Source organism: Ammodytes marinus (assembly GCF_949987685.1).
Source record: "Ammodytes marinus genome assembly, chromosome: 6".
Lineage (NCBI taxonomy): Eukaryota > Metazoa > Chordata > Actinopteri > Uranoscopiformes > Ammodytidae > Ammodytes > Ammodytes marinus.
The window spans coordinates 14487387-14502276 of NC_137235.1; the positions used below are offsets into that span (position 1 = coordinate 14487387).

General features: G+C 43.3%; 2 protein-coding genes across 4 annotated transcripts in view; one reads left to right on the top strand and one right to left on the bottom strand.

Moving 5' to 3' along the window:
- Positions 1-950, top strand: part of LOC307252305 (putative methyltransferase NSUN7) — a gene marked incomplete at both ends in the record, with an annotated part of 11933 nt that extends 10983 nt beyond the window's left edge. The window contains one exon of the mRNA XM_080029942.1: positions 21-950. Within this exon, the coding sequence (XP_079886068.1) occupies positions 21-950 (930 nt within the window). The remainder of the gene's footprint in view (positions 1-20) is intronic.
- A 313-nt stretch (positions 951-1263) lies between these two features.
- Positions 1264-14890, bottom strand: part of apbb2b (amyloid beta (A4) precursor protein-binding, family B, member 2b) — a 44868-nt gene continuing 31241 nt past the window's right edge. For 2 of the 3 annotated variants that reach the window (XM_080030210.1, XM_080030208.1), the window contains 7 exons: positions 14062-14189; positions 10025-10139; positions 8664-8751; positions 7383-7466; positions 7134-7249; positions 5830-6009; positions 1264-4480 (listed from right to left, as the gene is read on the bottom strand). In XM_080030210.1, the coding sequence (XP_079886336.1) occupies positions 4310-4480; positions 5830-6009; positions 7134-7249; positions 7383-7466; positions 8664-8751; positions 10025-10139; positions 14062-14189 (882 nt within the window). In that variant the 3' untranslated portion in view covers positions 1264-4309. The remainder of the gene's footprint in view (positions 4481-5829; positions 6010-7133; positions 7250-7382; positions 7467-8663; positions 8752-10024; positions 10140-14061; positions 14190-14890) is intronic. The other variant, XM_080030209.1, reaches the window with a different exon arrangement.

A 14890-nucleotide genomic window follows, 5' to 3' on the forward strand; every position in this document is an offset into this window, starting at 1 on the left:
TCCCCCCTTTGCTTCCTCAGGCGGATCCCACTAAAGTAGAAACAGTCCAGGATGTGCTGGCGAGGGCGGCAGCAAAGGGCCTCCTGGGTGGAATCATTCCTGACCAATCAAAAACTGGGAAAAAGGGGAAAAGCAGGAAGAATCGCGTAGCATCGACCAACAGCAAGCCTTCCTCCCCCTCCAATGAAGAGAGGAGGACAACAGTGAATGGACAAGATCCAGTCCCACCACCTTCAGAGCCTGAAGAGAAGAGAGGAGGTGAGTGCAGTGGGGAGGAAAGGAGGGATGAAGATGAGGAGAAGAAGGGAGGAAAGAAGAGGAGAGGGCACAAAGGGTCCAAGCAGAAGGTCAAACAACGGCAAGCAGCCAGTCAAACCAGGACGAAAGCGACAAAGAAGAAAGGCAACCACTCGCATCACAACAAGAGGCGTCTGACGAAGGTCAAACCGAGAAGAATACCTCGTCTCACGCTGACTTTGATATCCTCCGCAAAGCCCCCCAAGCACTTGTCTTCCATGGCAACCCTGGCGCACAAACTCAGTGACAACAAGCCGATTCAATCTGAGCATCAGACAGTCTCCAGCAACCCTATCCCAGCCCACCCTGCTGCTGCTGCTGCACCAACTCCCATTGCAGTCTCTAGGCAGCAGCTGCAGAGACAAAACTCAGACCCTGAAAGACAAGAGAAAACACAGAGGGACACAGCAAAACCAGAAAGCCCATCTAAGGCCACGGGAAAGGTGCTCGCACCCAAAAAAGAAGAAGAGGTGGTGACACAAGTCATGTGGAGGCCTGTAGATTTAGTGCTGCCACCCATCCCCTACCCATCATGCACCTCTCTGAACAGCAAGAGCAGTGGTTCACTCTCTCAGCGTCCATCATCCAGGGCCTCCAACTCTCAGATGGCCTCCTACTCCTCTTCCTCAGTGTTTCTGCCTGGATTATTATAGATATAGCCTGCTGTATATAATGTGAGATTAAATTATTGGCATATCTAAAGTTGGTAGTGCCATCATAAAGTAAGTAAAGAATTCAGGGCTCCCAAGTAAAGTTCTCTTTTCAAAAGAGAAATTATTGTATTCAAATGTCATCTTAGGGTAGCGTGTTAGTACTTCCGTGTTCAGCTGAATACACACACTGCAGCACTGGACTTAACAAATAAATCAATGAATCATAAAAGACAAAACAAAGCTATAAATACAAACAAATATTTTCAGATTAAAATGAAAAAGAAAGATGCACAAAAAGCCAGATGTTCTATTTCATAATGATGTTTATTCTCACAATAGGTTACATTGATAAAGTGTACAAATCGGTGAGCAGCGAACGGAAGCCAACACATCCATCTGTGAGGGTTATTGTGTGTTTGTTGATTATGTGTGTGAGCTTGACAAAGACACTGGGAGAGTCCACTGTTGTTTCCACCATCATAATCTTCCTCCTCATGTTGTCTGTTCAGACCAACAGTGGACTGACTCCCAGCTCTCTGTGCACTGTACAAGGTGAAGATATATTTCCTTTATCTGCCTGTTTTCTGCAAAGCGGAGCGTGTCCTAGCATTGTGAGTAAACCAGGGACTGAGACAATGACACCGAGTCAGGAGACTTTACTTTGCCTCAACTAATAAAATCAGAATATACCTTTATAAAATAGAATAAATAAAATAAAAAATATTTCTGTTCAGTACATACAGTTGTTCTTTCAACCGTCCAAGGGCATGCAAGGCTTTTTACGACTTTCCATTTCTCGAGATCAAAAGAATGCATAGATAATTGCTCATTTAAAATTCACCATCAACTTAATTGACAACGGCGGTGAACATTTCCAATCACCTCTCCTTTGTTCATTATTTGCTCTCGTATGTGTTCTTATCTACAACAATGCATATCAGTATTTTACACTTTGGCCATTTGGTGAGTTCTCAAAAGAAAAAAAAAAGGCATTTTCATTACAAGAAAATAATAGAAAAACTACAGACATTCAAAATGAAACGATAGCTTATAACAATGAGTAATGCCAAATGTTACATTAAATGGATAATATGTACACACACACACACACACACACTCTCACACACACACACACACACGTTGTCATCTCATTCACATTTCAACACATCTTGTGACAAAACAAGGTGATGTGGCTGAGTTTTCTCATCACAATCTCAATTACACTCGTAGTTCCTTCAACCTGTGAATGTTTTTGTGGAGCTCAAAATCGACAGACAACCGATATTACAATTTGACCATTTGCTATGCCCCTCTTACTATGCCTGTCAAACTTCTCCTTGTTTTGGCAATCATTACGCTTGGCTGGAGTTTCTGGAGTGTAGACTTCCACAAATCCAATGAAGGGTAGCACAGAAATGCTAATGTTACCATTAACTTTTATATCGTAGGCATTCACAACCATATTACAGTTGGCAATACTGCAAAGAAAATATGCTATGGTGAAATGCATTAAAAAGATACAACCATCCAAACAACTTACATTCCAAGTATCTATCTATCTTTTCAAAAGCTTGCCAAGTTGGCCAGGGTATATGGTTCCTGAACCGTGATCACATTCGTAGAACTTTGGAGGGGTTTAACAAAACGGTCAGCTAAAGAGGTTCAATGTCAATCTACTGACCTAGAGAATGTGTTTATGATTTTTAGTAAGTTTACTAACATTCGTTATTACCATACATCTTAGCATGTAAGATATGTGATCATAAGAAGCTCACAGTGATGTTTTTGAGATTTGTGTGAGAAAAATCAGACCCAAAGCGAGTGATCTTATGGCACTGATGAAAATGGTCGCACAGTCTGCAATGAAGAAAGAAAAAAAAGAAGCATTCAAGTGAAGAGAACCCTGGAGACAGACAGATAGCAGCCCAGGAAAGTTTGAGTCAACATATCTCTGTTTGCAGGTACAAAAAGACAATCCTCCACTCTCCTTCTCTGCATGCTTCCACTAGACCTCCTCCTGTTGCCCGTTCCCTTCTATTAGTGGACATTAATGAAGTCTCTGAGGAGTAAATACGGTGGTGAGATCTAAAGGATTTAAAGGAATTGTCTGTCCAATTGTCCTCCAGCATGTGTATCAAAGAGCAGCAGTCCTGTTTACCAGAGAGAGGGGGGGGAGGCACACTGTCCGTCCCAGCATCTCCTCATACCTCCTTTATGGCTATTGTCTGTCATTTTCCGAGGGAGAAAATAATAGAAAAAACGAGTAAACAGTAAATATATGTGGGAGGATGTTTCAGGTGAAAGTTCACCACTCGTTCCAGGCTGAGTCTCACACAGTCGACGTGAAACAAAAGAAGTAACAATGAGGGACGAAAGAAAGATAAAACAAAGTGGCTTTTGGATTTCTCACCCCTTCAAGTCTCTGAAAGCAGCAGCAGCAGCAGCAGCAGCAGTGTGTTGGTATTGTCTAGAATGGTTCACTTTGATACAAAAACGTTCATGCAGGATCAGTGGAACAGCTTTAGTGTGTAGGCTGACGACGAGATCTCTCTAGTCTTTCTTTCATCTATTACATACTGATTTGAAAATCAGACACGATGGCTTTAAAAGACTCCTCTCCGATGACTTTTTACGCTACTGTCTACTGAGTATAAAGGGACAGAGGAGCCACTAGGGAATAACAGGACAACCAGGTGAATGACAAGGTGGGGGTGGGGTCAGTTTGCGAGGTCATGCTGGCAGCACAGGCACAGACACAAATACAATAGAGAACACGGAGAGATCAGCGGTTTTGGGCAGCAATGAGCTCTCTCTCATCTTAAGTCTCGTGCTGTGCTTGAAGGAAGCACCTCAAACTTCTGCATTTTTTTCTTCTTTTTTTTCTGCTCTCTTCTCCTCACTCCTTCTCTGGTCTGATGGAGGGGGGGATGAAAGTTACTTCTATGTACACCATCACCTTCACAATCATGGTTCCTGTGTTTCTTTGTGGTTGTTCCTTCTTGATACAGGATTAGAGTCTCTGTTCACCTCAGTTATTTTTTCTAAAGGAAACAGATTTGAGACGCTGCTTGAGAGCCGATAAAACTCTGGTGGTGAAATTCCAATTTTTACTCCGGAAAAAGTGACAGAGTTGCGACAGGGTCTCCCAACCCCCCTCCCACCCCCTATATTGGGGGCTTTCCTGTGTTTCCATGGTTACTTAGGGGTTCTGTAGTGGCTTTGGGGTTTTTTTTGGCAGCGATGCGACTGGTTACCATGGTGACTGTGTGTGTGTGTGTGTGTGTGTGTGTGTGTGTGTGTGTGTGTGTGTGTGTAGGGGGGTGGGGTCGTGTCAGGGAGTCAGTAGCGCTTAGCCGCGGTTACTGCGGCAACTCTGTGACGGGTCTCTTCTGTTTGAGGGTGTCGATGAGAGACAGGACGCCTTTCTTCACACTGGTGGAGACGCGGCGGGACACAGAGTCACCGGGAGGAGACGAGCCACAAGCCTTCTGGGAGGGGGGGCGAGCCACCAAACACTTCTGATACCGCAGCTGACATAGAGAGAGAGAGAGAGAGAGAGAGAGAGACAGGACCAAAGAGAGAGAGTGAGAGAGACATATTATAAATAATAGAGAGTTACAGCTGCTGAGCAGAGTATATACGACTGTGGAGGTGTGTGTGTGTGAGAGAGAGAGAGACGAGGGAAGGACGGGTGCAGGCTGCTAGCTGTGATCAATAGTAATGACTGATGATTCACCATGAATCAGTTTTAGTGTGTGTGTGTGTGTGTGTGTGTGTGTGTGTGTGTGTGTGTGTGTGTGTGTGTGTGTGTGTGTGTGTATACATCCAAAGTTCTGATATGTGATCAATAGCCCAGCCAGCAGGTGACTAATCTTGTGACTCACCACAGCACAGAGGTTGCACAGGATGATGAGTAACCTCCGCTAATGGTCTGCATTATAGCAGAAACGCCACTGAGGGCATTCTGGATTGTGATAATGGCCAATATACAGATAAAATAGAAACACTGTAAAAGGTACTATGGGTTGACTAACTCAACGAACACGTAAAGCAGTAACTGATGTGTAATACGATCTACAACACTTTACTTCAAACAGAAAATCTATACTGGAAGACATGCAAGGACAGCCCTCTTTCAGAGACAACTTATGCTGAACAGGCGCTATATTTTCACTCTAGGTGACTTGTCTTGATTTGAATGCATGTTTTACACCAACAGCGCCTTGACAGAGGATCCCATTACAACCTGAAAAGAGCATTATGGTCAGACAGTTAATCACTCATCTGTCATGACTAAGACCCATGTCAGAGTAAATGACAGGCCATTCATCGAAGACATTCACTTTCAAAGAAACAGGCTCTAAACGTTAAGGCCTGTCTGTACTTTTAAATGATGATGACCTCACTTATAATAACATTTAAACATTGCAAACTGCTTTTTGCATTTGACAGTGAGTTGAATTAGGAATGAGGGAACCCTTTACATCTTATGCAAATAGTATAAAGTTAATTGTTTGCGGTCCCTTTTTGAAGTTTGAATGTTCTGCGGAGTCCGTTTAAAGCATTTCTTAACGTTGGCTGAAGAAAAAGTTGTCTGACTCATTTATTTCTGTACAGAATAAATGCACATGATTCATAACTCTATTCGGTGCGTTCTAATCCTCTGCAGTCTAGGGCCCAAGGTGATCTCTTCATACAAATCCCAACATGTTTTCATTACACATACTACATTTCCCACAAAACCTAAATACAACTCCAGCCCACAACAACAGCAGCCTTGGCGTCTTCATGCACTGTGGGAGATTTCCCTTATTCCTTAACTGAGTAAGCTCAGTGTATGCAAGTGTTGTTTTCATCTCTTCTCACTCGGGTCACTCACCATGCAAGCGGCCTGCACAGCCTCCGACACACAGCCGGCGTTAGGGTCACACCAGAAGACGTGACAGTCGTAGCGATGGCCGCCAGCGTCCATGACGAAGGCGAACGTGTGTATGTCGCGCCCGACGCCCATGAACGACAGGAACCGAACACGACACTCCACCAGCACTTCCTTTTCCTCCTGCACAGAAACAAGTGTGTGTGTGTGTGTGTGTGTGTGTGTGTGTGTGTGTGTGTGTGTGTGTGTGTGTGTGTGTGTGTGTGTGTGTGTGTGTGTGTGTGTGAGGATATGAAGAAGGTCTTAGACATGAGAAGCACATACAGTACATGTGAAATTCTAATGTATTCTAAAGGATTTAAATAGCCCACTTAAAACGGGGAAGAAATGACATCATAAAAACAAATTATAGGAGGAATTTACAATCATCCAACATCATCTGCACTAGTAGGCGTTGTAGTTACACAGGGGAGTAGCCCAGTAAAACACTGCAGCCTTCTAATAAACAGGTCCACTGAAGCAGCTGGGCTTTAAGTGCCTCGACATTACAGCTTTAAACCAGAACGTATTTTTAAAAAAAGGGGGAAATGTGCACGGTCGAACGTTGTTTAGGCTTAACTTGCCAGATTTAATGTGAGTGCACTGGCTGTTAGTGAGCTTCAATGTGTCTCCTATCGCTTTAAGTAGCAGCTTGCTATCTTTCTTCCTGCGTCAAAGTCCGTACAATACAGAACCTGAGTGAAACCAAGTTCACTTGTAACTGTGATGATTGTGAAAGGAAATAAATAGCATGCTCCACACAATGATCTGCACTGGACATGATACTATATAACCGACAGCAGAGAAGACTCTAATCGTTTAAAGATGATTCAAACTCACTAGCCGTGTGTGTGTGTGTGTGTGTGTGTGTGTGTGTGTGTGTGTGTGTGTGTGTGTGTGTGTGTGTGTGTGTGTGTGTGTGTGTGTGTACATATTTTGTTTGGATACTGCTGATGTAAGCCACTCTAATCTAACAACAAACAGACATGTGGCTACAGAAATCAGGTTGGTTCTCTAAACGAGGGATTGAGCAAACACTGCCACTGCCATAGAGTACAAACATTTGAAAAAATTTGTGATTTTGCCTCAGAGAAAATGGTCCTTCTTTCTATAAAAGCAGGTTAAGTATTAATAAGTAATGCCGAACCCCTTAGGCTGTTACTATCCCTTTTGTGTTTTTTTAAAATCATATTTTATTGAAAGCTGGAAATAACCGAGAGAATAATAAAAACCAGGTGAAGTTGGGGGCAGTTAGTTGTGTGTCTGACCTCGTCTTTGCTGATGGTGACGGTAGCATCGGCCACATTGAGGGCCACCGGAGTCCAGTCCTCTCTGTTGGAAGAACCGACGAGATGCTCTATAGCTCCATTCAGTATGTCCATACCTGGAGAGCAGAGGGTGTTCCAAACAAACAGACAGACAAATTTAATAATCAGGCCGGAAGCTAGACGAGCAACATCAACATTGACAACAACCATCTATGTTTTATGTGAGTGTGTTGTGTGTGTTAGACTGACCTATTGGTCTGTTCACAGGCAGCATACCAAGGTAGAGCACCTGAAACTTCTGAACTAGCTCCGTCTTTGGTGTGGGGAACTCTGCTGGGGAGAAGACACACACACATTGAATATGTGCTCACATAGGAACCAATATGTAACTGTGTAAACCAACAACAATTTTCACATTCGCACAATGTTCACCAAGAGCAGCCTGCTAGATAAATATTTGGATATTAGCGCAATATTTTCCATTATATAGAGAATTCACTCTCGTAATAACGCATGTGTTTCTTCCCTGTGCATTTCTAGGGAATGTAATGTGAGAGATAAGGATACAGTTCAAGATGTGTCATACATATTTGTTAATTATTGGAAGTTGTCTTTGTATAATAGGACACTGGCACAGCGGACTACAATCACACACTCAAGCTGCATTTTTTTTTAAAGCAGAGACAGTAACTGTAGCTGTTGTGATTTGCGGGGCTGTCAGAAGCAGGCTGGACTGTTGTCTATCTGCCTGTCGGTTGCCGCTTCGTGTCCAAAATACATGTGTGTATTAATGCAGACAATGCAGCAAAGCCAGACATTATTCTTACACGTTCAGGAGACAATGCAGGAGTGCATCGTTAAAGTGATTGACAGGCTAAAAACACACGTATGTTCGGAAGAAAGTTGGTTTTGCTGCCACCACCACCTTTTCCCAGCTAGCTACTTTTCCCATTGGCTTGGCTGTCAAAACAAATTTGAGGTCTCTTTCTATTGTTTTAATTTAGCACGTGATCTGATTTGATAAAGCTCATTTATTTGTATTTTTGTTAGTCCCCATATGGTTGAAAGCACTTGTTGTAAGTCACTTTGGATCAAATCTGAGTTTCAGGTTATTTAACTGATTGATGGTTTGCAGAAACAATAAAGAGTAGCAATGAATGGATGTAAACAAGGCAGGATTTGAAATCGTGAGAGTTTTATGAGGAAGGAAATGCATTTAAAAATATTTGTCAAGCTTAAAGGACAGACATAGAATGTTGGTGGGTACGACCAACATGTAAACATAACTTCATTTCCCAAAAACCAAAACTCCAAAATAATGTATTAATCAAACTGCCTTAATGCCTCTGTTCCGTCAGTTTGCTCGTAGAGTATACACAGAGGACAGTCTTCCTGCTTTTACGACGACCAGTTCAAAAGCACACAGTGTACCAGAAAGGTGAGAAATGACACACACACACACACACACACACACACACACACACACACACACGCACACACCGAGTGAAGGACTGTATGTAGGACGCCTACCTTGTAAAGGGAGATCTAGTCCTGCCTGCATCCTGTCCTGGAGCGAGCCCCCTGCCATCGCTTTGGCATTCTTTCGCTCTGTCATTATCTGGAGGAGATAGAGCGAGGGGAGAGAGAGAGAGGGATAGAGGAATAAAGGGAGAGAGGGGAGCAAAAGCAGATACAGAATTATGAGGAAATGTCTTTTTTTTTTAAACAGAGAAGGATTGGCATGCCATGGCAGAGAACCAGGGGGAGGAGGTGAAGAGACCAAACCAAATAGCTTGCTAAAGTGAAAGAGGACGTAACAGACGAGACAAAAGAGCTCATGAAAACATCAAGTGGTTTTGTCCCCGCTACTGTCATGCTGTCTACCCATTTCACCTGGGTAGCACAGACATACACACACTAACCGGGTCACAAGAGGGTAAAGCTTTTCCTGCAGTGCATCTCACCAGGTATGCACACACACACACACACACACACACACACACACACACACACACACACACACACACACACACACACACACACACACACACACACACACACACACACACACACACACACACACACACACACACACACACACACACACACACACACACACACACACACACACACACACACACACACACGAGAGTTTTTGTCACAATATATCTCCATCCGAGCAGCCCCTGCAGTGACCAATTCTCCTCTTAAGTTTTGTCCCATCATGTGGGACAGTTACTATTAGCATAAAGGATGAGAAGAAGGACAAATGGCTCCCCTTCCACCGGCCGCTTCTAACAAATGACAGGAACACACTTTTTGTTCAAGTCAGCGGTCATTACAAGGTATCTGTGGGCAACGTAGATAACGCTACACAGAATTGAATGCGATACCAAATTATGGGTCTAAATAAATAAAAGAACGAATATTATAGGGTCTTTTTGAAGTTTCAATTTAAGTCCAGAAGCTATAAAAATGTTTTATTGGGTCAAGGAATAAAAAGAGAAGCCCAGAGTTCACTGTGTAATGCAAAACATTATTTGAATAAATCTTACCCTGTTTGCTTATCCGTATTAATCTAAGAGTGGACATGCAGTCTGGACAAGGCTTTCAAAAAAAAAACTGAAAACTTTGAGTCTGAAATCTTGAGGAGCTTAATCATATCAATTAAATAATATTAAAATGTGTGTGTAGATTGGTGGAACCTGATACAGATGATTAAACTATATATATGAGTATGTTATGTTGTTTTTTAGTTTAGTTTGATATGTCATCAGTAAGTGCAGTTGAGTGGTAGGGCGGGGACAAAAAAAAACATTATCCCTACAAGTTGGTGTATTTTGCACAAATCCAAACATGGCCTACATGTCTGGTCCGACTTCTCCACTTACCCGGGAGCAGATCTCATGCAGGCTGGTGGCAATGGCTTTGGCTGGCGTGTCACAGCGGAACACATGACATTTCAGGATCCTGGTGTTCTTATCCCGAGCCACATATGCAAAGTCCCTGTGTGAGTGAGAGAGAGAGAGAGAGAGAGAGAGAGAGAGAGAGAGAGAGAGAGAGGAAGACTCAGAGTCACAAAGAGAAAGAGAAAAACACCACTGGGAATGCAGATGATAGGATGGTTTGTTGGGACTAATTTCAGTACTACAACGACAGATACACGATGAAGTGCTTGCAATGAGTGACAGTGAGTGTGTGTGTGTGTGTCCACTGATTGACAGCTCTTGAAGACAGATGATGGATGAGCTGACCTTTATCAGTTTAATAAAGGACACACACACACATACACACACACAGGTCGATGGACACAGGAGATCAATAACGCAGCGTGATGCAAGAGGGACTTGAATGAGGGACAGAGGGGAAGAACTTTCCCCTGGGCCCAATGGAGCCCAACACAATTCAAGACCGCAGAAAAGAGGGGATGATAAAGATGAAAGAAAGGAGACGGAGAGGTGGGGGAGAGGGATGAAGACGTACAATAAAGAAGAAATATAGCAGCTGATTTACGTCATTCAGAAAGGCACAGAAAACCAATCTACATGAACTATTTCAAGCTGTGTGCTTCAATATTCCGCGCAATAGGAAATGCTAGCCTGAGGGTAACAAGATGTCTGAGCTCAGGACCCCCGGGGGGGCATAGAAGATCTCCACCAAAGAATTCAGATTTTTGAGAGAATGTGTGTTTGCATGTGTTTGCTTGTGGGTGTGTTATTGTGTGTGTGCATGTGTGTGTGTGTGTGTGTGTGTGTGTGTGTGTGTGTGTGTGTGTGTGTGTGTGTGTGTGTGTGTGTGTGTGTGTGTGTGTGTGTGTGTGTGTGCACACTGCTACATTACATCAGGGACCACTTTGAACACAAGGAAAAAAAACGAGACACAGAGGAAATGAAACAATAAGGAATGACAGAGATGATGGAGAGATCCTGAAGGGAGGGGGGATGGAGGGATAGAAGAAAGAATGTGTTTACCGTTCTCTGTATCCAAGGAAGCGAGGGAGGGAAGGAGGACAGTTAGTGCAAGAGAAAGAAAACTTGTGTATAAAACCCCCTATTGGGGGGGCAACGAGCTGGAAACAACAGATCTTTACACACTTTCACAGCGAGTTACATGCTCTGTCATCTGCATTACTCTGACAGAACTACAGTACTTCCCATAAAAAGCAATGTTGTGTGCATGAAGGTTGAAGGTGTGTGACAAATACAGCAATACAGGTCATGTTTATGCATACTTAACCTTGAGGTAAACTGTAAAAAATGTACAGAAATTGACTAAATTATGAAGGAAAATTGTGTTGTGATGGGCACAATATAAGGACAGAGAGGGGTTGTGGATGGATGGGCACAATCAGCTTTCATTTGCTTTTCGACGGCTTGCGTTTCCTAGATGAAATCAAAGGAAATTAACCGGCAGTTTTCTAAAAACCATGTTAAGAAAGAAGAAGTTACTAAAAAGAGGGCAACCAGAAGAGTTTGGAATATAACGAGTGAACGGTGAAATACCTTGAGGACATTGGAAGTGAACTGGAGCAATATACACGATAAAGATAGAGTAAAGAGCGGAGGAGAATAAAACACCCTGATGAGGAGAAAAGATAAAAGTCAGAGAGGGAGATAGAGAGAAAGAGAGTAGGAGGGAGACTGAGAAAGAGAGAGAGAGAGAGAGAGAGAGAAAGAGGGAGTAGGAGGAAGACAGAGAGAGAGCTAGGAAGGGGAAAAAGGAACGATATCTCTTTTGGAATATAATCTTATCATCATGCCGACGCCTCTGAAAATGTCAAGGTTGCCGTGGGAATCTGTTATCTCTATGGCGATAATGAGTTTGATGGCACATGGGTAGAGGGGGGCTGTTGCTCCTTTACTGACACAACTTCTCCAGTCTCTCACACTGGGAATGCAAGAGTGAGAGGCTGGGGGAAAATCCAGCCAGGTTTCAAATTCATAATTATCAAATGTCTTGAACCTTTACAATTAATAAATAATAAAAGGAAAAAGAAAATAAGAAAATGACTGCATTCCTACATAATCTTGAATATCTAAAATATGAAATGTGGAGTACATTTTGGATGCACATATCCTACGATGAAGACAAATGTTTTACACCTCATGCACAGTTTATTGTTTGGATCCTTAGTTTCTAACACATACTTTTACTATACATTTTTTCAGTACATGACTTTTTCGTAAATCACAAAATGCATTTGTAATTTGCTCTGTCAACCTCATCTAAGCACCCACCGACAAGATAACAACCAGAGCTCCTGTAGAATTGTGACATGCCCATCTCACACTGGCTGTAAAAGATCACACCTCAAAACTACCGTCCTCAGCAACATCCCCTTCCAGACTGAGGCCTGATCCTTCAAGTCTTTCTTGTCATCATACTTTATAAACAAAACTTAATAGCAGAAGTGATGGTTCCAAAAGTAAGACACGCAAAGGTATAATATAAATATACTCACTGAGGTTAGTTTTCCTATTTTGTCAGGGAATCTTGAGCATGGGAGCGTCTTCACACACACTCACACCATCTAATCCTGTTCTTACTGCAGGCATGCACGCACACACTCCTCAACCTGTCTGCTCTACATCCAGTGAGCACTAGCCATACCTCCCCCTCTGGCTGCTTCATCCCCCTCTCTCTCCCTCTCTCTCCTCCTCTCTCCTCCTCTTCCCTTTGCTGCAGCCGAGGTATTCCCACCGCTCTGACTCTCCTCCTGCTATATGAAGATGTGGATGGTAGAAATAAAAGGCTTAGTACGCAGAAAAAAAACACGTTTGTTCTATCTAACAGGGTGACCTTACTTTATAACATATTGAACATACGCCACCAAGTGTGAATGAGAGAAGAGGGGATCCTCGAGGCGAGAATTCTGCAGTTCTGCATGTGCCAAAAGCTTTTAGCCTTGTCTCTTTTCCTGAGTGCATTGGTATATGTGCGCGTGTGTGCGCGCGCGTGCGTCTCTGTGTGTGTATGTCACCGGCTGTGCCCGATAACCTACATTAGGTTTCTTGTGATGCATCCAGCAGCAGTGCAGAGCGCCCTTTACTGGTCAGCCAGCAGCATTACCACACTTTGTTCATTGCAACGTTTTGAATTTCAAATCTTCATATACACAGCAAATACCTGAAGCATATTAGCCTTGGGTTACTCTTACAACTTCTGGAATATGGAACCTAGGAGCTGCCTAGCCCCACAGCAGGAATATGATTCAGACTGTGCTGAGGCGAGAGCAAGGGACAGATATTTAGGTGGGGATTAGCAGTGAGTAAGAGACTAAAGGCCATTCTCCCTTTCATCCTCCCCTCTGTACTGATGAATTAATCTTTCATTAGCATCCCTTCATCATCAATCATTAACTGCTCTACTTTGCCTGTCACCACACCACAGCCCTCAATTGTTACCCTGACCTTTGCCTGAGTGTGTGTGTGTGTGTGTGTGTGTGTGTGTGTGTGTGTGTGTGTGTGTGTGTGTGTGTGTGTGTGTGTGTGTGTGTGTGTTTGTGTGTGAGAGAGAGAGTGGGATGCATTATTGACTTCATCACACTGGTGACAAATCCATCAATTAAAGTGTTTAAAAACATAGACTTAAACAACAAGGGCCTAAATGAATGACTGCCCCAGAAACACTGGAATCTCTCTCCATAGTTCCACCTTAGAAATGTAAATAGTGGGGCGCTCATGGTTTAGTGCATGTCATTCCCTGCTCTGCCCCAATTCATCTCTTTCTCTCCAAAACTGTCTAATACAAGCAAAAATGCCAAAAAAGAATATTAAAAAAAGAAGAAAAATTAAACTTTAATAGTGACTGAGCACGGTATGCATTCTGATCTCATCTCACACACTAGTGATCAATCCTGAAAAGCAAAAGAGGAATATGATTTTTTAATGAGAAAAAAAAGAGCAATGTGGTGGCCACAATGACTAACCTGCCATTGTCCCGGCCGACTCCCCACACACGGATACTGGCGATTGGCTGAGAGTGAAGCACACTGCGGTCCATGGGGTCCACCAGGTTCAGCATATTATTCTCCAGCACCAGGTACATGTCCTTCCCCTGACACACACACACACACACACACACACACACACACACACACACACACACACACACACACACACACACACACACACACACACACACACACACACACACACACACACACACACACACACACACACACACACACACACACACACACACACACACACACACACACACACACACACACACACACAAATTCTTCAGAACTCATCACAAAAACATGCAATCCTCATTTCCTGCAGCCCAGGACATTGCAAAAGTCCCTAAGAAGGTCAGGTGCTTTCCTTTACTTGCCTTTAAAGTATATTTGCCTGTGTGTGTGTGTGTGTGTGTGTGTGTGTGTGTGTGTGTGTGTGTGTGTGTGTGTGTGTGTGTGTGTCTAAATAAATTATCAAACCTTAGACAGAGGGGTGGGAGATGCCAGGTTTTTGAGAAGGGGGATAAAGCCCCCCCTCTCTCTTTCTCTATTCTATCGTTTCACATTAAACACAGCCAGCGCAGAGAGAGAAAAATACTTTGTAACCTTGCTCCATTTTCCTCTCGTTGTTCTCCCCACCTCCCTCCATCTTTTAACACGCAGACACACGGACTGTTGCCCTGGCTGACTTGCTCTGCCCTTACCTTTTACATCTCCTAAACCTTTACATCCAACTAACTCAAATCTTGTCGCCCCACTTTTTTCCCACGCTAAACAAAGCACATTAAACCCACAT